The sequence below is a fragment of the Nyctereutes procyonoides genome, unplaced genomic scaffold (assembly GCF_905146905.1).
Source record: "Nyctereutes procyonoides isolate TBG_1078 unplaced genomic scaffold, NYPRO_anot_genome, whole genome shotgun sequence".
Lineage (NCBI taxonomy): Eukaryota > Metazoa > Chordata > Mammalia > Carnivora > Canidae > Nyctereutes > Nyctereutes procyonoides.
Window position 1 is genome coordinate 17,026,681 of NW_026575082.1, and position 24,858 is coordinate 17,051,538.

At 40.1% G+C, this 24,858-nt stretch overlaps 1 protein-coding gene and 1 pseudogene across 2 annotated transcripts in view; one reads left to right on the top strand and one right to left on the bottom strand.

Moving 5' to 3' along the window:
• LOC129514541 (mucosa-associated lymphoid tissue lymphoma translocation protein 1) overlaps positions 1-24,858 on the bottom strand; it is a 62,983-nt gene that overhangs the window by 19,636 nt on the left and 18,489 nt on the right. Inside the window, exons 3-10 of one of the 2 annotated variants that reach the window (XM_055333203.1) lie at positions 23,770-23,891; positions 17,584-17,743; positions 14,343-14,521; positions 13,682-13,778; positions 13,148-13,180; positions 9,780-9,806; positions 8,588-8,620; positions 3,187-3,390 (exon numbers count right to left, since the gene is read on the bottom strand). In XM_055333203.1, the coding sequence (XP_055189178.1) occupies positions 3,187-3,390; positions 8,588-8,620; positions 9,780-9,806; positions 13,148-13,180; positions 13,682-13,778; positions 14,343-14,521; positions 17,584-17,743; positions 23,770-23,891 (855 nt within the window). The remainder of the gene's footprint in view (positions 1-3,186; positions 3,391-8,587; positions 8,621-9,779; positions 9,807-13,147; positions 13,181-13,681; positions 13,779-14,342; positions 14,522-17,583; positions 17,744-23,769; positions 23,892-24,858) is intronic. The other variant, XM_055333204.1, reaches the window with a different exon arrangement.
• Positions 22,523-22,993, top strand: LOC129514542 (40S ribosomal protein S11-like; annotated as a pseudogene).

Genomic DNA, 24,858 nt, shown 5'->3' on the forward strand with positions numbered 1-24,858 from the left:
AGGCTCCCCGCAGGGAGCCTGACGTGGGACTCGATCCCAGGACCCTGGGATCACCCCCTGAGCTGAAGGCAGATGCTCAACCACTGAGCCACCCAGGCACCCTACTACTAGCTTTCTAGTTAACTTTATTCTCAGAAAATACAAAAAGTCAGTGTACTGGTTTTTCATGGCTTCACTACACTATCATTTTGAAAACTCCTTCTCCCCCGCCCCCAAATGAAATCTTAGGCTGAATCTTAATAAGTAACAACACGTGAAAGCCGGGTTTCTCTAATTGAGGCCTGCAGTGGAATACTATCTGGTTCAAATCTCCCACCTAAAGATGAAGGAAAACTGGAATTCAGGAAATGGTAACAACAGCCACAATGCTTTTAGTAGGCCAGGCACAGGGATAATTACTTTATCTTCTTTATTCTGCAATCACCTCATCAGGTTAGTCTATCCACTTCAGAAACTCTTGCTTATAAAAGTTAACTCTGTTCTAGTTACACACTGGTCAGCAGAAAAGCCCGAGCGCTGGACATGAACGAGTTTACTTAAGGCCTCCTGCTTCACCACCGAGCTCTGCTGAAACGAACGACTCCCCCAGAGTAAACCAGGCTTTTGCCTTATTCTGAGCAGACTCCTCCAATGTCCTTCTCCAGAAAAGCACAGCTGAGCTGCGGTGAGCAGTGAGTGCAGGAAGGCACCGGTGGGGGAGATACCAGGCCAGTTGCTCCCTATCAGAGCCTTCCACATATGATAACTGGAAATCTTTATCTTCATTTGTCTGCAAGGACATGTAGTAGAAATCAGTTATTCCTGTTCTTAGAGTGTGTTTTCTATGTTTTAAAAGTGAATTGCCTATTTTTTGTTCTGTGGCAATTTTTGTTCCTCTTAAAAACCCACAGGCAACATGACTTAAAAGGGCATAAGCCTGAGTGTGTATGCTTTCCACCTCTAGAGCTGTTCATGCTGAAGCTCCCATGGCTCTGCCCCAGCCTCCTCCACCCCGCAGGATACAGCCATGACCTGGGGCTGCCAACTGGAGGTAAAGACACAGTGCAGGAGGAAGGCCTTCGCCCTCAAGCCTCACCACACTTACATGCTATGCACATGTGCCTGATGTCTGGGGTTCATAATCCTTCAAAGTATAATGCAGCTACCCTGTTGAGACACGAATCAGTAGGACTTAAAAGTCTTCTAGCTTTCTTAAGCTGCTATTTTGCTTTAATATGCTTATGTATTCCATACTCCAAGATGATTTTTTTTAAAGGCTTTTTAAATTTATTTATTCATGAGAGACACAGAGAGAGACACAGGCAGAGGGAGAAGCAGGCTCTAAGCAGGGAGCCCAATGTGGGACTTGATCCCAGGTCTCTAGGATCAGGATGATGTTTTTATACTGGGGCAAAGCCTCAGCATTAGCTAGGCTGTTCTTGACACAGCTTTCTAATATTTTGGATTCTCTACTTTGAAGGGGCATTAAAAGCTTTGATTTAAAGAGCTAGCTAGGCAAAGGGCTTAAAGCTAAGGTGATAGTGTCAATAAGAAATGAGAATAATCAAGTACCCAATTCTTCATGTAATTCCCTCATTCTTAAAATACTTCACCAACCTGGGGCGCCTGGGTGGCTCAGTCAGATAAGTGTCTGACTCTTGGTTTCAGCTCAGGTCATGATCTCAGCATTGTGGGATCGGGCCCTGAATCAGGCTCTGTGCTCAGTGCAGAGTCTGCTTGCAGAGTCTGCTTGAGACTCTCTCCCTCTCTCTCTCTGCCCCTACCTCCACGCTTTCTCTCTCTCTCTCTCAAATAAATAAATAGATCTTTATAAAATACTTCACCAACCTAAACTCTAAGTTGGTTAATATTTTTCCCTTTTGCCTCATTCCTTTCAGTGATGTTTTAGAAGCCTTTTCTTGGTACTTTATAAACGGAGATAAATTATTTGAGAGAAAAAGAATCAAACCACCCTCTTAATCTAGATCAAAAGTATGCACACCCATTGCCAAAAAGGCACATTTGTATAGTCTATGTTTTCACAAGAAAAGTGAATACTCATAAACAAGGTTATGTTATTACTACATCAACATAACTGAAATCCCAAATTTGAGATATTTAGTTGTGTCACAACTGTAATCCTTATTATTTACGAGGAAACTCATTTAAATATTTAAAATTTTAAGACTCCCCATCTCATATACAGTGATATGTTAAATATTGGGGAAAAAAAAGTTTTTCTTCCATTAAAAATTCTCTTTTGAGACCCATTAGCAATTCCACCAAGCTCACCTCATCATAATAGTCTAATCATAAATTAAAGGCTAAATTTAGAAATTATTGAAGTAAAATAATTCGAAAGATATAGGAGCTAAACTGGTACTTTTTGTTTATCACCAGGATGCCTAACAATAGGCCTGCAGGTGCCACTCCTCTTGCAGTCAAATGCCACGGCACGGTATCACAGCGTGCACACCCTGTGAGTTACAGCTCAGACCAGCCAGCCAGCTGGCCTTTCATTTGTGCTTATACCCATTACAAGAAGGAAGTCACCAAAGAAATATACTGACAGCATATTCTGTGTCTTTAAAAAAATCTTTACCATACATGTGGTGTTCTTAATATTTAGATGAGGAATGCGTAAAATGATTACAAATTTACCATTAGAATTTTTGTGGCAGTCTACCTTTAACTATGTTTGTATAGAGCTTTAGTTTACAAATTGTTTTCATATGCTCCATTCACCAACATATCCTTGCTAAATTCTAGCTCCCATTAAAGGACAAGAAAATGCCATGCAATAGTTAGAGAAAGGAATAAAACATATAGAATGTACACTTGATGATCTTTGTCCTACACACACACAGCAGTACTGTACATATATGAGTCCACAATTTGCCATCTGGTCATTGAGCTTCACTGCACTTCAGCTCTTATCAACAAAAAACAAAATCACCTAAAGTAGGAAAGAATTCTAATAAGAACAATATTGTTTTGATAAAACAAGAGACATGAAAGGAAAGACATTGAGCTAAGTAGTTATTCACATGGAACTACAGAATGAAGATCAGATCCATCACTTTTACAAGAATAAAATTCTTCATTGGGATGTGTTTACCATACCCAATCTTTGATTTTTATCTCTTACCATAACTTGTGCAAAGAAGAGTAAGATAATTATAGAAACAAAAATTACAAATATCTTACCATATACTCCTTTGTCTAAAAGTAGTAAAAATTCATCCACGGCACTTCGCATCTCGTATTCAGTAAGATCCAAGAGTGAAACGACTTTGAAATCTAGTTGTCTTAACAAGTTGGTCAATTCATATACATCCACCAAAGGAGCTTTAAGCTTGGGGTGCTCCCAGTAATTCATATTTCCTATCAAAAGAGCAACTTTGTCCTTTGCTGTTAAACAAACAAACAAAAAAAAAAAAAGACGGGGGAGGTGAATGAGAAATTGAGAAGAGGACATAAAGATTAAAACAAAACCTATGGAAATGGCATAATTATAATAAAATGTCTGCTTTACAAATAAGATCTCATTACTATTTAATTTCATTTTGGAACTATCACTTTACAGTACAGAGTAGACCACTTTATATAGTAAACTCTACTGATGAACACAGGCTGATAACTCAAACAACTGAAACCAAACTTAGTGATGCTTTTGAGAACGAGGCAAAGGATATTTATGAGCTGCATATGAAGCATCAGTATGGTAACTAATATTAAATTAATACCTTCATTGAGTTACAACAAAAGTAGAAAATATAATATTCAGCTAGACATTTGGAGCAAATTTTTTTTTTTATTAAAATCCTCTTTTTTTTTTTAAATTTTTATTTATTTATGATAGTTACACAGAGAGAGAGAGAGAGGCAGAGACACAGGCAGAGGGAGAAGCAGGCTCCATGCACCGGGCGCCCGACGTGGGACTCGATCCCGGGTCTCCAGGATCGCGCCCTGGGCCAAAGGCAGGCGCCAAACCGCTGCGCCACCCAGGGATCCCCCATTTGGAGCAAATTTAAACAAGCAACATTAGTAATTGGGTTCCTGTCAATTAGGTTGTTTGGTGACAGTGGAAGAGGCTAAAGAAAAAAGAAATACCAAAAAGAGGAACGGGATGAGTTCTTGTCAGAGCAAGTAAGGGGAAAACCAAAGATGAGAGAAAAGCAGGGACTTAACAAGAACTCTATGTGTATTTTTTCAGTTGATGTGCTGTCTCCTTTTGGCTTCTTAAAAAACAAACAAACAAAGAAAACCTGGTTTGGGTGACCTTAGGGACATGTGAAGACCTTCTGTATGAACATTTTAACAGTTTATTTTCTGACCTTAGTGCAGAGACTTTGTTCAAAGATGTACACTCATCAATCATACAAAGAATTTTTATGTTTTTAAGGGGCAAAAAGATCCACATTTATGCCTTAGAAAGTACCAGCTAGCTTTACCATATATAGCTTGTCCCAAAATGGCGGTAGAAGGCTGGTCTTTAGAACTACACCTTTGCTAGTCTGGGGTGGGGTTAGTGGTTAAAGATCTGAGACCAGGCCACGGCAGTAGTAACCTGTTATGATGTTTTTCTTGAAGACTGGCAGTAGGGGATGGGCAGCCCAGATTATGGTACAAACCATGACAGAGACACAAGGGAACAGCAGAGAAGGTGTAGCAAGAGCATGTGGCAGTACTCAGCCAACTGGCCAAGGAGCCGCCCTGGGTAGGAGTGTGAGCCTTGGACCGACACAGGCGAGGACTAGGTGACCAACCTCTGTCCCTAAATGCTGAATAAAATTATTATGAACACTACTCTTATGAAATTGAAACCAGCACAAATCATCACACTGCTGACTTGATGTCTGCAATAGGGAACAGAATTTCCAAAATTTCAAATCATTAAATGGATTAAAACTTTTGGGGAAACTTCTTTTCTTTCCACAGAACATTTAAGTCTAGTGTTAAGGAAGGTCTGGAGAAAACTAACACCAACTCAAAGAATGGGACTCTCTCAAAGTGAAAGAAAACCCCACTGTGTGAAAAGCCTCAATACTTTTATGTCATGGTATCTTTATTCTATATTTACATTCTTAGGGATTTCTTGCAAGTTGCTTATTCCCATGAATATATGTATTTTAGGAAAATGAAATCATACTTAAGCATTTCTACTTTAGTAAAAGTTACTTCAAGTCCTATATAAATGATAATCCTTTATTCAAAAGAAAAGGTCAATTATCAAGATTATTTAAAACATAAGGATTCAGGGATCCCTGGGTGGCTCAGCGGTTTGGTGCTTGCCTTTGGCCCAGGGCGCGATCCTGGAGTCCCAGGATCAAGTCCCACATCAGGCTCCCTGCACAGAGCCTGCTTCTCCCTCTTCCCGTGTGTGTGTGTGTGTGTGTGTGTGTGTGTCTATGTCTACCATGAATAAAAAAAAAAAAAAGATTCTCTCTCTCTCTCCCCCTCTCCCTCTGCCCCTCCAGCTCACTCACTCAAAAAAATAAAACAAAACAAACAACAACAACAACAAAAAAAACATAAGGATTCAGGGCAGCCCAGGTGGCTCCGCGATTTAGCGCCGCCTTCAGCCCAGGGCCTGATCCTGGAGTCCGGGGATCAAGTCCCATGTCAGGCTCCCTGTGTGGAGCCTGCTTCTCCCTCTGCCTGTGTCTCTGCCTCCCTCTCTTCCTCCCCCCCCCCCCGTATCATAAATAAATAAATAAATAAATAAATAAATAAATAAATAAATAAATCTTAAAAAAAAAAAAAAACCCATAAGGATTCAGACATAGTTTCTACTGAACTGCTTTAGTTCTTAGAATCATTGTAAAAGTTGAGGACACTCAGGATAGATTTCAATAGGAGGCAGTATAAAACTTAACATTAGGGTTTTTTTTAAATTTCTTCTTAAATAAACTAGATCGATACTCTTATACCAAAGTATCCACTATATACCAAAGTACCCAGCAAGACTGTTAGCTGACTAATCCACAGAAAGAAAATTCTCAGTGCATTTTTTTGTTAGCACATTAACCCCCTCAGAATTTAGACCTGTGGATACAGTGACAGACTCAGTGCAATCTACCTCTAACTGTGTGTGTGGGGGCAAGTAAAAGAATATGTGTCTCTGGCTTATACCTTACAGCCCAAATCATGGGTTCCCAAAGTTTTTCAGGTAGTAAAGTATTTGTAAATCCCAGAGGGTTTTTTTTTTTGATGGAATATTATGATAATTTAATTCTATATATGTCCTAGACTAAGTTTTATTGGCAAAAAACAATTATAAGGAATATAACAGGAAAAAAAAAATCACTGGAGTCTGGGGGGTAAAGGACCAGCTATCAAACTAAGTTGTTTTTGCTAATGTCAATTCTTTACTCATGGATTGAGTCATCTATTTAGAAAGAACACTTGGCACAGTTTACAGAAGGCCAGGGTTCAACGATTTAAAAACTACATGGCACAAAATGTATCGGTAGTTGACCATAGCTCTTTAAAAAAATTTTCCCTAATGACTATTTTTAACGGCCAATTCCTAAAATATCTTAATGCATTTTCTTGAGTTTAATGGTAATACAGATGATGGGTAAGTGAATCTTACCTTGCCCAATCTACATGTGAAACAGTTCCTTAGTGACAGGCGAAGTGCGGTGCATTTGGAACAGAGAAGCAGACTGCAGTGGTCAATATAAGAGATGACAAAGACCCATTCCAGGAATTGGTTGTAGAAAAGAAAAGGAAAAGCCAGACTTTAGAGGTACGACAGAGAAAGAAGCAGTAAAATGTGAAGTTAAGGAGATAAGGGTAAGGAATCAAAGACCATTTCAAAATAGCAACTACATAAGCAATTCATGATGGTTTGCAAGTGATAAAATAGATGGAAGAAATCTTCTGAAGAAAAACATTTACTGTAAGAGCCACCCACAACTTCTTGAACATAAACCATTTATTGGAAAAAGGAAACATAAATGCCAGTTGATCAAGCAATAGAGTAATAAAACCACTTCAGAAAGATATTTTAACATGCTCCTAAGGCATCTTCCAAAGCTTAATGCAATGTATTCTTCAAAAACTGGCACAATGTTACAGCACTAATTCCACGTCTAATTATTCTGACAGTGTGTTACTCATCTTGTCTCATCCAAAATAAATAATATTCTTAAGCACCTGGAAAGAACCTGACACAGATTAAGTGCTATTTAGGTATTTGCTAAATAAAAAAATCTTTGGCTATCAAAAATTGAGTATTAGCATCAAATTTGACTGAATATACAGTTCTTGTTGGTTGCACACAATCTTTTAATCTCTGTGTCCTACAGAGTAAAGTCTAAGCCTACTTCCCCAGATGGGGTAAAAGGGAAGACCTCTGAGGAGCCACGCTATCCTTGTCCTCAGGGTACAGAACTGCACCCCAGCCCCCCCACCCTGAATGTGGGCAGCCCCTAATTCTCTCTGAACAACATAATTTGGTGTGAGACTTGCCAGTTCTGGATCTAAACCTTAGGAAGTTTAGAAGATTCACACTTTTGAGACCCAGCCACCATGTAAAGAAATTTAGCTACATGGTAATATCACATGGGGAAGGAGGAGGACAGGGAGGGGAGAGAGTGAAGTAGGCCCACAGTTGTACAACAGGAAAACAGAGGAGCAGAAATCCTGTTTAAAGGGGCAGCCACACTTTAGCACAGCTACCCTCAAAAGCTACCACTTTTCAAAAGAACGTAGAAATCTAAATCTGTTCCCTATGTCTGGAAGGTCCTTCTGTTCATCTTTTTTTAAAACAGTTTTTTTTTTTTTAAATTTTTAAGTAATCTTTACACCCAATATGGGGCTCGAACTCACAACCCTGAGATCAAGAGTCACATGCTCAAAAAAAAGAGTCACATGCTCCACTCACCAAGCCAACCAGGTGCCCCTTTATTCATCCTTTAAAATATAGAACTGCTATTGCAACCTCTCTGCTGCTTCTCCAATCTCTAACTGCACCAAGAGATAGTATTAATCACTTCTGTGTAACATGTGCAGGTTCCTGGTTTACTTATTTGTTTGCTTGCATGTTGCCAAAACAAAGAAATCACCCCACAGAAGTTGACTAGGTCCCAGAAACTGAATTCATAATCTTTTAAAGCTCCCTGTTCTAGAATTTCTTTTACAAATATCCAAAATAAAACATTTGGTCTCAGTGTCATTTAAATATTTAAAATGTCAAATTAAAATATCTTGAATCCCTTCATGATCACCATAAAAGCACTGGAAAGTTGCATTTTGACGAAGCATTTTATTTATTTATTTAAAAAATATTTTTATTTATTTATTTGAGACAGAGAGAAAGCTCATGAGAGGGGCTGGGAGGGGCAGAAGGTGAAGGAGAGAGAGAGAATCTCGAGCAGACTCTGTGAGATCAGGACCTGAGCTAAAACCAAGTTGGATGCCCCTATTTTAACCAAGCATTTTATTTTATTAAGTAGGTTCTATGTCCAGGGTGGAGCCCAACATGAGGCTTGAGCTCATGATCCTGAGACTGAGACCTGAACTAAAATTTAGAGTCAGACACTTAACCAACCAAGCCACCCAGGAGCCCTGTGACCAAGCATTTTAAAGCTGTACTCACCCAAAGGCTGATCAGCTGTTTGCTCTTTATTGTCTACAAAAAGATAAAAATGGAAAAAAGATAAGGTGTTATTGTCCATGATACAAATATCTGCAGGGTTAAAGACCAATGGAAAAAATGAACAATAGCAGCAGCATCAAAAGACAGAATGTGGTTTCTAACAGCTAACTAACAATTTTAATATTTTCAGATTTTTAATTAACACACCTGGACGGACAGAGTTAGAATCAGGGCAGGGGAATGTTTTCAGTAATTAACTACCACAGCTGGGGGCAGTAATCTTTGCTATGCTAGGTAGAAAGTAGTCTGAAAATGGTGGGTGGTGGTAATAAGCAGTGCAGGAATGGTTAGCAGTTACCAAAGGCTTGCCAGGAACTGTTCTATGTGCTTTAAATAAAATGGATTTAAATAAGCTTCACCCTGTCTAAGATACATACTTCCTCCATTATATACATAAGGAATCTGAGGCACAGAGAGATTGAGTGAGTCACTTGCTCAAAGTAATTGAACTAGTAAGCCTCACTCCACAGTCTGCGCACTTTGCCATCTATATACATAGAATAAGAAACCTCCCACCCCAAGGACCATGCAGGGAAAGATGGGAGTTGAGTCAGTAATGTGTCCATTATTATAGATAGGGTAATTCTGTTTTTTTTGTGTGTGTTTTAGATTTTATTTATTTATTTGACAGAGGTAGAGAGTGAGCCCAAGCAGGGGGAGTGGCAGGCAGCGGGAGAGGGAGAAGCAGGTTCCTTGCTGAGCAGGGAGCCTGAGGAGGGACTCGATCCCAGGACCCTGAGATCATGACCTGAGCTGAAGGCAGACAACCAACTGACTGAGCCTCCAAGGTGTCCCTGTGTCAGTCTCTTAATGGTCCACGACCCTCTATTTCTCCCCACTCACACATCTTTTACTTCAGATAAAGATACTCCATTAACTGCCTTTTTATGACCTAGAGTCATACACAATGATAAAAATATACGTTGATATATTCTGCTGCTGTATACTTTTCTGTCGTCTTACAATCTAGAATGTTTAATATTTTACTTGCATGAAATTATCCTTCACGTAAGTATTAATTTCAATCCTAAACTGTATTATTTTAATAAAGGAAAAAATTACTAAGACTGCTATAGCAAAAGATTATCTAGTTATTGTATTCAAGCTAATGTTTTATGTTTATATTACTCACCAGGATGTCCAAGATTATCTAATTCATCTAAAATGAAGAGAAAATAGACCAGTTTTATATAATCGAACCACCAATTTAGCATAAGTTGTAAGACTAATCAGAGAAGTAGGTTTCAAGCTATTAAATTATGTTGTAATATTTCATTAGTTTAGAACTTTTCAAGTGCCTTCAGGGAGAAGCCATGCAACTACTAAGCGTGAGAGAATGTTACTGTTGATACATGTAGGACTTCTGAGCTATTGCTACTTTCGTTAAATGACAAAAAGCAGAACAGACTCATTCATCATTTGTTCAAAGTTTTAGATATTCTGGCCTTTTTTTTTTTTTTTTTAATTTATGATAGGCACACAGTGAGAGAGAGAGAGAGAGGCAGAGACATAGGCAGAGGGAGAAGCAGGCTCCATGCACCGGGAGCCCGACATGGGATTCGATCCCGGGTCTCCAGGATCGCGCCCTGGGCCAAAGGCAGGCGCCAAACGGCTGCGCCACCCAGGGATCCCTATTCTGGCCTTTTGAGACAAAAACAGTCAAGGGACAGACAGGTCTTTGGCCTCAATCGAAAACTCTGTGAAACTAGGAAACAATTTCAAATGATTTTTTCTAGTAAACTTTTAATTTTGGAATTGTTTAGAAGAGTTTGAGATGTGAAACGAGTAAAGAAGAGTTCCCGTATACATTCATAGCTTGCCTCCCTATTTTAACATCTTATGTTTAGTAAGGTGTATTTGTCACAATAAATGACTCATGTCCTTTTTTCCCCCTGGGACCTCATTCAGGACGCCACATTACATTTTCTTTTTTTTTTTTTTTTAATTTTTTTTAATTTTTATTTATTTATGATAGTCAGAGAGAGAGAGAGGCAGAGACATAGGCAGAGGGAGAAGCAGGATCCATGCACCGGGAGCCCGATGTGGGACTCGATCCCGGGTCTCCAGGATTGCGCCCTGGGCCAAAGGCAGGCGCCAAACCGCTGCGCCACCCAGGGATCCCCACATTACATTTTCTTATGTCTCCTTAGGCTCTTTGTTTTGAGTGTCTTAGGCTTTCCCTTTTTTTAAAAAAAAATATTTTATTTATTTATTCATGAGAGACACAGAGAGAGAGAGGGAGAAAGGCAGAGACACAGGCAGAGAGAGAAGCAGGCTCCATACAAGGAGCCCAATGTGGGACTCGATCCTGGGAATCTGGGATCAGGCCCTGAGTCAAAGGCAGATGCTCAACTGCTGAGCCACCCAGGCATCCCTAGGTTTTCCCTGTTTTTGATGGTCTTGACAGTTGTGAAGATTACTGGTGAGGTACTTTGTGGAATGTCTCTCAATTTGGATTAGCTGATGTTTTCCTCGTGCTTAGACGGGTATAATGTGTTTTGGAGGTACAGTGGTTTCAGGATTATTAACCTGTCTGTACTCTCTGGTGAAAGGACAGATACAATCATTTAAGCAAATACCCATGACATTACAGCCATCTATTTTTCCTTTGCAAATCTTATGAAGATGCAAATTAGCATTAGCAATAAATTACAAATGTTACACTGTTCATAAGAGTCACAGAGGAATTTAACTCTTATCTATAACGTAAAACCCATGAAAGAGTATCAACAACTAGAGTACAAGGCTCTGTACAATTTCTTTTGTCTCTTGTCTTAGAGACTTCATTCATTTCTAGTTACTGAGGTCGGCACCTTGTTCCTCCTTCCCCTCTTCACTGAGGTTGCTGCATACATTTGTAACGCATTTAGATTCTTTGGTCATATTCTTCATTCCATTCTGGGATTCCCCCTCCCCTGACCTCCCACTAAATGATTTAAAAAACTTGCATACATGTATTCACCATTACAATGATCAGACTTGTTTCACTGCCCTAAAAAAAAATCCCCTGACTTCACTTATTCAATCCCCATCTTTTGTCCTGATCGACTACCTTTAATAAAATACATAAAGTGAAATAAGTGATATCATGTTCTGCGGTTAAAAAAAAAAAGATACGATGTAGGATACTGTTAAGGGTATGTGTCAATCCATCAATTATAAAACATCTCAACCTTCACACTTTTTTTCAAAAGAAAAGTTGGATCTAATTCTCCCATTTGAAGTTTCTGAAGTGGTTCCATAGTTGGATCTTCATCTCGAAGTGTGCTGATAGGTTTATGTGAAAATGAGAATTTGACTGTGTTTGCTACTGTAAAAACTATAGAGATGATCATACAGGGAAAGAAACAGCACAGCAAAGGTGGTAATTTCCATGTAATACCTCGAAGCCAAACAGCAGTGCCACTTTATATCTGTTCTTAGAGATATCCAACTTTGGAAAAGTTTAGAAATCATGCAATTAGGCAAAAAGAAGTAAGAAAATGAAGAAGAGTTTTTGAAGATTTCTTCATATGCTTCCCTCGTGTAAGGCCTCTATAGACAACAGGACTGGAATCCCCCTCATGCTAGAGAACTCCTGTTCAAACGTATGCATTAGGACGAACATAGTAATTACAGCATTTCAGTGTGACACCACAGAGATATGAAAGGCAGGAAAACCCAGGAAATACAAGATTCAACTTTTTTTTTTCACTTTACCCAAGTAGACCCCAAGATTATACAATAGTTTAAAGAAGCAGACATTGAAAAAATACTTTGCTATCTGCAAACAAAATTCTGTAAAACAATGTGATGTACTAAGAGAAGGTAACGTAAGTATTAAAATGTACTCGTTAGAACTTCTGTACAATGCTTTGCATAACTAAAACAAATTTAAAAGTTTATGTTGAAACAGATTTCCCAGTTGTCTCTCTATATATTATGGTAAAGATGACATAGTAGATTAATGTACAGACTTGGAGTTTCAAAAAATGGATCTTACCAATTTTATATTGAATTAGAAATATTAGATATTTGATAAGACATGTGTTCAACAGGAAATTGCCTGTCCTGAAACTGACACGGAAGCCACATGCGCATCTGAGCAGCTGATAATCATGGCTAAAAGGATGGCCAAAATCATTTAAACCATTATCCATGGTAGTATGCCACCAGTCTTTGAACAAATTTCAAATTAAAGTTGAGCAAATTACTAAAAATTAGTTTGTAATTTTGTAAAAATTAACATTAAGAATTAACTGCAAATGCTCCCTATTCATATGATGTGCAGAAACACTATTCTTACGTGCCGTAGAAAATCAATGGAAAATTAGTTACTTTAAGTGTGTCAGTTTAACAGTGTCCCTGGCAATTTACAAAACCCTGAGACTCCCGTGAAATTTCACCCTTCTTAGAGCTAGTATTTTTTCCATGACTGCGCGCGCAGGCTAGAGCACTCCACCAAACCCCAGAGGAACCAGCATGCAGGATACGTGCTTTCAAACCAAAGGATTACTCTACCTTCAGTGCACTCCACTGCCTCATCTGCTCTTCCTTGTATCAGAGAAAACAGATGTGAATATACTGTAATTCATGATCTTAGGAAGGGCGGCCATCAGGTAGACAGAGAAACAAATATCACAGAACTATGTTGCATACCAACACATGCTGCAACTCTCCTACTGGTGACAACCTAAGTATAAATGCATTAAGCTTCAACAGCGCAAACTACCACATTACGAACTTCATAATGGGGGCTGTTGGTTAACAATCATTCTTTCCTCTCTATGCCTGGGATGCCTGGTTCTTAAAATGTTTTATTAAACATCTTTTCCCATTTAAACCAGATTTCTTATAACTAAAGTTTTAAAGAATACTTTTTTTGGCCACAAATGTTTATGATTGTGAATTTATGTATTCTGTTTCCGTATAAACAATATAACTGAATACTTAACCCCCCATTAAATAGAATGGGGTAGAGAATTTCCATTGCTTCAATGTTTCATCTTGCATAACTTATATCCATTTGTCAGAACACTGAGTAAGAGTGCTTACCTATGATGATTTCCACCTTCTTGCTATCCTGACTGTCTCGATCATTATATACATGACACCAATAGATTCCCTGATGTTCCAGATCCACATAAGGCACCTATTAGCAATATCAGAACACATACACACACACATTTTCTTTCAATTTAATTGGCTTGGAGAAGTTGTTTTGAATTAGGAAAAAAAACCTAGAACATTTCAGAGGACTTTAGGCATTTCTTAGATTATATCTATATCTTATGTTAAATATAAGCAGGCAAATGATACAAAGATTCCAATCATGGTAAGCGAGTGCTCGCTTCGGCAGCACATATACCAATCATGGTAAGCGAGGTGTAGTACTATTGGACATTTTAAGGTTTTTATTTTTAGAGTAATCTCTATACTCAGCATGGGGCTTGAATTTAAAACCCCACAATGAAGAGCTGTATGCTCCATCAACTGAGCCAGCCAGGTGCCCCTATACGACATTTTAGAATAAGCCCTTAGATATGGGCTGGTGCTATGTTACAGCACTTTTGTAAATATAAAAGTGAATTAATACTGAGTAACAAGGAAAACATTAAGACACCCTGATGAATATGAACTTTAATGTTTGTCTTAATTTTCAATTATACTATTTTACATGTCAACACAGAAAACCCCCAAATTACCAACTTCTTACCATGTATAGCTTTTTCGTCTCATGTATTAATGGTGACTCATTTTTGAACCACTGGTAGTGAGGAATAGGGCTTCCAACAGCAACACACTGTAAGACCAATGTACTGCCAAGCATTAGCCTTTGGGACCTTGGTTCGACACAGATTTGCAACTTGGATTCAGAGATGCCATCTGAACTTCCTTAAATTAAAAGAAAAACATTACCGAACATAAATAAAACCTCTAGGTTAATAATAAAATTGTTTTCCCCTTTACTAAAAAAAAACAAAAGTGTTTTTAAGTTAATTTTTAAAGATCTTTTTTTATTTTTTATTTTTATTTTATTTTATTTTTTTTAAATTTTTTTTATTTATTTATTTACAATAGTCATACAGAGAGAGAGAGAGAGAGGCAGAGACACAGGCAGAGGGAGAAGCAGGCTCCATGCACCGGGAGCCCGATGTGGGATTCGATCCCGGGTCTCCAGGATCGCGCCCTGGGCCAAAGGCAGGCGCCAAACCGCTGCGCCACCCAGGGATCCCTTTAATGATCTTTAAAATACCTCCCAAAACTATGTTGCATAAAGCCGTGGCACTTTTGAGAGATGTTCTGTGGATAAAAGGATGCTGAACACAAATACATTTCGAAAATCCCGGGTTAAACAGAGTTAAACAGATTTTTTTTGGCAAGGCTTCTCAGAGCCTTTTTTAAGGACTTCTCAGAGCTTTAAGTGTTCGTATGCTTTGTTTATTAATTAATTACTATTTTAAAAATATTATATTTATTTATTCATGAGAGATGCACACGGGGGGGGGGGGGGGGGAGGACAGAGACACAGGCAGAGGGAGAAGCAGACTCCAAGCAGGGAGCCCAATGTGGGACTCGATCCCAGGTCTCCAGGATCAGGCCCTGGGTTGAAGGCAGTGCTAAATCCCTGAGCCACCCGGGCTGCCTGCTTTGTACATTTAAAAGAGCAAAGTGGCTCAGTCAGTTAAGTATCTGCCTTCAGCTCAGGTCATGATCTCAGGGTCTGGGGTTCGAGTCCTACACCGGGTTCCCTGCTCAGTGGGGAGCCTGCTTCTCCCTCTCCCTCTGCCCCTCCTCTTTCTCTCTCAAATAAATAAATAAAATCTTTAAAAAAATAAAAAGGCAAAATAGTTCAAGTGGTTTCCACATGTGTTTGGTTATAGATTCTTTCTGGTGAGGGCAAACAACTTATTAACATCTTGAGTGATATTCACACTCAACACAGAAAGTTCTATATTCTACTGTTTAACTTATTAAAAAGAGTTTTGGGGGAGGCCTGGGTGGCTCAGCTGGTTGAGCGTCTGTCTTCGGCTCAGATCATGGTCCCAGGGTCCTGGGATCCAGCCCTGAATCAGCATCAAGGCTCCCTGCTTGGCGGGGAGCCTGCTTCTCCCTCTCCCTCTGCCCCTCCCCCTGCTTGTGCTCTCTTGCATGCTGTAAAATAAATAAACAAAATCTTAAATAAATAAATAAAGTTTTGTTATTAGCATGGAATAAATATGGATGCATTATCACTAGCATTTCTTCCTGAAACAGATATCAGAAAGCATTATTACTATTATTTTTCTAAAGATTTATTTATTTTAGAGAAAGAGAGCAATGTGCATGTGTGTGTAGGAGGGGCAGAGGGAGAGAGAGAATCTTAACTAGCATGGAGCCCACGGAGGGCTCGATCTCATGACCCTGATTATCATGGCCTGAGCCGAAATCAAGAGTCCAGTGCTTAACTGAGCCACCCAAGTGCCCTCAGAAAGCATTATTTATTGAACACTCACATGTTGCTATAAGGTTCTTGAGGAAGGAGGACTTGTTAGTGTTAACGCAATACCAAGTCTCCATCATGAAACTCAGGGTCTTACACACTGCAAGTGATTGGTCTTTGCTGAATGAACAGGATTTTTTAAAAAAGATTTTATTTATTTATTCATGAGAGACAGAGAGAGAGAGGCAGAGACACAGGCAGAGGGAGAAGCAGGCTCCATGCAGGGAGCCTGACGTGGGACTCGATCCCAGGACTCCAGGATCACACCCTGGGCCAAAGGCAGACGCTCAACTGCTGAGCCACCAGGTGTTCCAATGAACAGGTTTCATTTATAAACATACTAAAGTTCATTACATGCATGGAAAAATTCTAGAAAGATACAAATAATTCCTTTAAATTAATCATGACTATTTTTAGAGATTATTTATTTAGGTGTAGGAAAAGCTAAATTTGAGAGCGAAGAATATAGAAGATAGACTGGTAACAAAAAGTCTGTTTCCCACCTACTCTTTTCGTCTGGCAAAATGACAAAGAATATGATTCTTGACTGTGAATGTGAATACAGAAAATACCATCTGCTGACTACTCTTTAGAATAGGCGGATTTTTAAATTTTTCTTTATTTTTTACAAGATTTTATTTATTTATTCATGAGAAACACACGAGAGAGAGAGAGAGAGAGAGAGAGAGAGAGAGAAAGGCAGAGACACAGGTAGAGAGAGAAGCAGGCTCCATGCAGGGAGCCTGATGTGGGACTCGATCCCCACAGGATTCCCCACAGGATGAGGCCCTTGCCTGAGGTGGTGCTAAACCACCGAGCCACTTGGGCTGCCCCAGGCAGATTTTTTAAATCAGTACTAGTTACTGAAAAAGGCTGGATGACAGAGAATAGAAAATCTGATGAAATGCTTTACTGCAGGGAATGATATGTTACTTGCCCTTTCATGCCAACAGCAACTCTAAAGGTTTTTTTAAAAAATTTTTTTTTTAATTTTTATTTATTTATGATAGTCACAGAGAGAGAGAGGCAGAGACACAGGCAGAGGGAGAAGCAGGCTCCATGCACCGGGAGCCCGATGTGGGATTCAATCCCGGATCTCCAGGATCGCGCCCTGGGCCAAAGGCAGGCGCCAAACCGCTGCGCCACCCAGGGATCCCAACTCTAAAGGTTTTATTCCAAAATGCGATTCTGTAATATAACAGTTTGGGAGGAAGATATAGAGTGTAGAAAGAAAGAAGAGGAATGTTTGCAGGGGCCAGCAGCAGGGCCAGTCGAAGGCATCTGCTTGTCTATATGTCCACAGAGAAGGGATTAAAACGCATGGGCTAAAGTGTGAGCAACTGGTGACCTTCTGCTGGTGGTAAGTATGTACCTGAGCTGCCAATACTGTTTGTGATACTGTGAAACTAAAGTAAACGTTCGAAATAAAATAAGGCAATTTCCATCCCAGTATTCAACTTCATTTATCACTTACCCTGGAAGCTTCCTGTTACTTCTGTGACATCACAAACATCCAGCTGTGACCACTGGCTGAATTCAAAGGTGAAATTATTATTAACTCGACAGACATAAAAGCCTGCATCTTTTACATGTACTGTGTTAAAAATGAGTTCTGATGCATTTCCGTTCGGAATCTGTGAAAGAATCAGTAAGAGAATGTAAATGAATGATTCATCAAAACATTACCTTAGAGAAATGTGCCATGCAAAAAAATGTGTTGACTTCTTTGGAGCTGTCAAAAGCATACTTTTTCCCAAGTTCTAAAATATTTTTGCTTAAAAAAACAAACATTTTGAATGATTTAAGACTAAAGTCTTAGAAATCCACACTCTTTTACGAATCCATTAAGTAGAGAGTTAAGCTCTCTCCCATTGATCTTCCAAAACCTAACAGAAAGTATCTGTCTGTCATTTAAAACTATTCACATCTTAGTATTTAAAGAACCTACAATAGCAAATTTATAAGTAACACAGAAAAGTTAGGCTTGGCTATTAATTTCAGTTCTGGTCAAATTAGCTGTGAGTACATAAGCAAGTTATTTCACTTTGGGACCCTACTTTTTCAGCTGCAAAATTCTGTAAGAGGATAGACCCCTTAACCACTACTCTTCTTTCAGGGTCTGGGCTGAGTAGGGCTATGGAAAGCATGTCAGAAGACTACTTGTAGGGCAGCCCAGGTGGCTCAATGGTTAAGCACTGCCTTCAGCCCAGGGCGTGATCCTGGGGTCTTGGGATCGAGTTCCACATCGGGCTCCCTGCATGGAGTCTGCTTCTCCCTCTGCCTGTGTCTCTGCCTCTCTCTCTCTCTCTCTCTCTGTGTGTCTATCATGAATAAATAAATAAAATCTTAAAAAAAAAAAAAGAACACTACTTGTACCTGCATGAATAAATGTGGTCAAGTATGGGAAAGAATGGCCACCCAAGAGTTTCCCAAGGTCTTCCCCAGGGCTCTGGTCACCACATTGATTTCTTTCTGCTTTGCTGCTCTCATCAATCTATAAGTGCCATTCACTTCCAGCACATTGCCAAGAGGCTCAGTTGAGTGCCTTGTTATAGTACATTAGCTCCCTTTCAAAAGTACCCCCCTTCAAGTCCCAACCAACGGAATTCAACTCTTGCCCCCTCAGAACCTGCACCAGAGGAAGAGCATTTTGCTGAAGATTTGACAACTTGGATGGCAGGCTGCACCCGGCACCGTGTTAATGTACTAAGTCTGCTTTCCTACTAGACTATTAATGCATACTTTCTCTCTCTCAAACCTTCTACAATCCTGCCACCGACTTCAGATAGAAACTCTCCCCTTCCTGCCACCTAATCACAAAGCGATCTATGTATCTCTTCATAACTGCTCTCTTCTCTCTGGTTAAAACAGAAAACACATCTTCCTAGCAAAGGCTACTTGGGCTTAGGATCTGTGGGGATCCACTCAGAACCCCAGAAGGTATGCAGCCTCATTCAAGCTGCAGACATTTGGGATGAACAGGTCCAAAACGCAGCTTACACAGAGATCCCCTTATCTAACTAAAAGTAGACACTTCTGGGAAATGAGGCTACCATAAATTCCTTCTTCAGGTGGCTTTACTCAGGAAGGAGATGGAGAAAAAAACCTACCACAAACCCCCCTCCAGGAGAGTTTTATGGTCATGATAAAGATGAGAAGACCACTTATACCTGCATAAGGGCAAACTTCCTTATCTCCTGTTTATTCTTCTAGAAATTTCCTTGTAGTTCTTAAAGAAACCCATTTGTTCCTCTCTCAGAAGTCTTTCTCCCTCCTCCCTTTTCCCTACTGAATCAGGTATGTGAGGCTCTAACTTTAACCATTTATGGAGCTACCTCCTTTGTAAGTTCCCAAAGGGATAAACTTTTTCTCTTGTTAATCTGTACTTTGTCATTTAATTCACAAGCACCCAGAGACTGAACAGAAAAGGGCAGAGGGAAGACACCTGGATGGCTCAGTGGTTGAGCATCTGCCTTGGGCTCAGGGCATCATCCCAGGGTCCTGGGATTGAGTCCCACATTGGGCTCCCCGCAGGGAGCCTGCTTCTCCCTCTGCCTGTGTCTCTGCCTCTCTCTCTCTGTCTCTCATGAATAAATGAATAAAATCTCAAAAAAAGGGGGGGGGGCAGAGGGAAACTTTTTCTTTCCTGCCAATCCCACTCACTCTGACCTTGCTCCTGCCTTTTTCTCTCTACTTTACCATCTACTTCGTTTATTGTATCACTCTTGAAAACATACCCTAGGGCTTTTTATCTTAAATAAGTAAAAAATCCCAAACAAATCTCCCTTGACCCACACTCCCCCCCTTCAGCAGCACTGAATGCTAACTACATCTTTCTTCTTTTTTCTTTTTTTTAAATATTTTATTTATTTATTCATGGGGGGCAGGGGAAGAGACACAAGCAGAAAGAGAAGCAGGCTCCTCACCAGGAGCCTGATGGGGGACTCATTCCAGGACCCTGGGATCACGACCTGAGCCAAAGGCAGATGCTCAACTGCTGAACCACCCATGTGCTCCTCTACCTTTTTTTTTCTTGAAATAATTTCCCTTTTAGGCTTCATACCATCTTTTGCTGGATTTCCTCCCATCTCTCTTTTAGGCTCTTAGTCTCTTTACTGGTTGGTCTTCTGTAACATAAACTTTCATTGACTCCAGATATCCAAACTGCCTAGATGATTCACGTACATGTCTAACAGGTGCTTTGAACTTAATGCACCTAAAACCAAATCCTTGATTTACCTCCTTAAATCCATTTCTTTCCCAATCTTCAATACCTTGGTATATAACACGACCCCAGATGCTTCAAGTAAAAAATCCAAGGGTCACCCTTGATCTCTTTCCCTTTTTCTTCACGTTCCACCTCTAACCTATCAGGTGTGGAAAACTCTCCCTCTAACATAACCTGACCTGGGCACTCTGCTCCCTCTCCATTGCCCTACTCTGGTCCACACTGTCATTCTTGACAGTCTAGTACAGGCATTAGCTAACTGGTCTTTCTGCTTTTCCTTTGCTTCCCTTCAAGCAGCAGCATTGTGTTTTAAAAACACAAATTCTATCGTGTTACTTTCTCCTGCTTAAGACAGTGGCTTCTCATTTTAGATCACCCTGATGTTCCTCATAGTTCTTAACTCAAAGAATTCTGTTATTTATTTACTGTTGCTCCCCACCGAGGGAGGCAGGACCCTGTGTGTCAGCACTTCGTCATCACAGCCTTAGATCATGGCCTGGCACAAAACAGGTGCTCGCTAAATACTTCTTAAATGAGTATCCCTTAAAATAACCCCATGACCATAAAAGTAGTTTGACAAAATTCAACCTTGTGAGGGCTTTAAAATCTATTACAACTCTTCGAATTGAAGAAGTACTGCCCCCTGCCTACATTTTTACCTTTGTCAAGTCAGGGCTTACTTTACAAAAGACATGCTTTTTTTTTTTTTTTTTTTTACTGGACTTTTAAAATTTTATTTGTTTTTATAAATTTATTTTTTATTGGTGTTCAATTTGCCAACATATAGAATAACACGCAGTGCTCATCCCATCATGTGCCCCCATCAGTGCCCATAACCCACCCACCCCCACCCCCTGCTCACCTCCCCCTCCACCATCCCTAGTTCTTTTCCAGAGTTACGAGTCTCTCATGTTCTGTCTCCCTTTCTGACACTTCCCACTCATTTTCTCTCCCTTCCCCTTTATTCCCTTTCACTGTTTTTTATATTCCCCAAATGAATGAGACCATATAATGTTTGTCCTTCTCCGATTGGCTTATTTCACTCAGCATAATACCCTCCAGTTCCATCCATGTCAAAGCAAATGGTGGGTATTTGTCGTTTCTAATGGCTGAGGAATATTCCATTGTATAAGACATGCTTAATATAGCAAGCTTTATCTATTGTTTCTCCCTCAAAAAGCATTTATTAAGATAAAAGCAACTTTGCAATTGAGAAGATGTTACAGATAACTTTAGTTACCATCTCTTGAAAGCCTAGGTACGTGAAATGCCCTATTAAATTCTCATACCCCTGGAGGATAGAAATTCATGTCACTAATAATGACACTCAGGGTTCCAACCCAGGCCTGTCTAGCACCAAAGCCTACGCGCAATCTTTTACTGCAGGTCAGCCGCCCTACCTCACCTGTGTGTAAGGGATGGAAATAGGAAATTGTATAAAACCACACATTTCTTCTAAGGCACAGGATCAATTCCACTAAAGGAAAGATCATAATCTTAGAATAGCCCTTTAACTTAGTTTCAGGTTTGCAAATGTAGACCTAGCACTGCATTTGGAAGAAAGCTTAGTTATTTGACTAATAGGTTGAAAAGAATATGGAGTTTCAAGGTACAATCTAGGATGGCAGGGGGAGAGGGGAGGTGGAGAAGGGGAATAGAGGACCCTACCAAAGTGAGACACAACCTGGGCGAGCCAGAGCAGTGGGACATGCCCAGTGGCAGAGCGGCTCAAAGAACTTTTAAGAAAAAAGAATTCCAATGTGTGATTTTGCATTACTTGCTGGGGAGCGCAGGAATACAATATTTCTACAGGAGGAATAATGCTCCTCTCTCCTAGCTGGAATTTGACTTCAGAATCTACCATAATAGCCTACATTTTTTTTTTTTTAAGATTTTATTTATTTACTCATGAGAGGCACAGAGAGAGAGGCAGAGACACAGGCAGAGGGAGAAGCAGGCTCCATGCAGGGAGCCCGATGCGGGACTTGATCCCAGGACCCTGGGACCATGACCTGAGCCAAAGGCAGATGCTCAACCACTGAGCCACCCAAGTGCTCCTAGCCTAAATCTTTTGATATAATAGTTACATGGAATGTTTAGAATAATCCTCTATTTGCCTTCCATGTCATCTTAAAAATACCTCGATTAAAGATTTTGATTGCCTTTTTTTCAGGTGGTCAGGAAGATGGTGGACATTTAGACTGAGCATGCCTACCCAAAGGAGCCAAATCAGCTTTCAAAATAAGAAGAGGGATTGCTGGAGAAACTGGCAAAAAGACGCCCCTACAGTACCATCAAAACTTTGGTCTGGGTTTCAAGATGCCCAAGGAGGCCACTGAGGGTCCTAAAACAACAAGAAATGCCCCTTTATAGGTAATGTCTTCATCAGAGGGCAGACTGAATCTGGTGTGGTGATCGGGTGAAGATGCAGAGACCACTATCATCCACCGGGTCTTCCTCCACCACATCTGAAAGTACAACCACTCTGAGAAACACCGTAAGAACACATCTGTGCACCTGTCCCCCTGCTGCAGGGACGGCCAGATTGGGAATATAGTCACAGTGGGCAGGTGCTGGCCTTTCAGCAAGACTCTGTTTCCATGTGCTCAAAGTCACAAAGACTGTTGGCACCAAGAAGCAATTCCAGAAGTTCTGAGGTTAGACGTCTACCCACACCGCCAAAGAAAATAAAGTTATTTAAAAAATAATTTAGTTGGAACATAACTTGTTGTAAGGAATTCTCTATGGCATGTTAGAATGTACTGGTGATAATTACTATTTTTAAGATTGTTGTTCCAAGTAATCCTAATTTTCTACAATTTTTAAAGTCTTGAGAATTGATTTTATTATTGCTTACCATCTTTTATTTTATTTCTTTAAAGATTTTATGTATTTCTTCATGAGAGAGGCTGAGACACAGAGGAAGAAGCAGGCTCCTTGCGGGCAGCCCGAGGAGGAACTCGATCCCAGGACCGCGGGATCATGACCCAAGCCAAAGGCAGATGCTCAACCACTGAGCCAACCGGCATCTCTCCGCTTACCATTTTAAAAAAAGATTTTATTTTTTTGAGAGAGAGAGAGGGAGCATGAGTGTGTGCACATGAGCAGAGAGAGAGGGAGAAGCAGACTTTCTGCTGAGTGCAGAGTGCAATGGATGTGGGGCTCCATCCCTGGACCCTTGGATCATGAAATGAGCCGCAAGCAGATGCGTAACAGACTGAGTCACCCAGGTGCCCTGCTCACCATTTTTTTTATAAGCCAACTTTTGGAATTGTCTTACCAAAATAATGATTATTGTCTACTTCAGTAATACCACAGCCAGGTCTATCAGAGCAAAATTCCAAAAAACACACTGAGGATAATGACGTTAAATAATTTGCTATCATTCTCTCTTCTTATGACAGAGGAAGTAAAATACACTTAAAAACTTACCTCTTTATTCATTTTAAACCACTGATACTGTACAAAGGGATGTCCAGTTGCCCGGCAACATAGTTTCACAAACTGTCCAGCCAAGACTGCCTTTGATTCTGGGTTGACAGTGATCTTTATTCCTTTAATAAAAAAAAAAAAAAAAAAAAGTAAAATTAAGTCACAGAAGAGAGGTTTTCCTTGTTTATATTTCTGAAACAAACAAAAAAAAAAGTATTTTGGAAATAACCTGTATATTCATCCTAGTTGTAAACTGCCCATTCATATCTCCTTCCCCATCAGATTGTGCATCTGTGAGTTCCAGGCTTTGTAAAAACAAGAGGAAAGAAACTCATCCACAGAAGACTTTGATCTACTGTACTTCCCATAACTGGGGGAGAAAATTGTTAGCCATATTTATACAATTCTTAGAAATATTTTTTTCATGTTCTAACACCTCTGAAATCAGGATGCACTTTACTTATTTATTTTTTAGATTTTACTTATTTATTTGACAGAGAGATAGAGCATGCGAGCAGAAGCAGGGGGAGGGGCAGAGGGAGAGGAAGAAGCAGGTTCCACGCAGGGCAGGGAGCCCGACAGGGGGCTTAATCTCAGGACCCTGGGATCATGATCTGAGCTGAAGGCAGACACTGAACCGACTGAGACCCCCAGGCGCCCCCTAGACGCCCCCCAGAATGCACTTTATAAGAGATGCCTGCTAGACAAGTCATGATGCAGTTCTCAGTGCCAACTCTTCATATACTTGGTCCTAAATGTTCATACAGCTGGAACTTCAGTTGAGTTAGGTGCACTGTTCTAGGTATTGACTAATGAAAACATCTTCAAAATATATTTAATTTCAATGCTATGATTTAGCTTTTTTTTTTAATGATTTAGCATTAAAATAAAAATTAGGAATGCCTGAGTGGCTCAGTGTTTGAGTGTCTGCCTTTGCCCAGGGCGTGATCCCAGAGTTCCAGGATCGAGTCCCACATGGGGCTCCCCGCATGGAGTCTGCTTCTCCCTCTGCCTGTGTCTCTGCCTCTCTCTCTCTCTGTATCTCTCATGAATAAATAAAATCTAAAAAAAAAAAAAAAAGAAAATTAT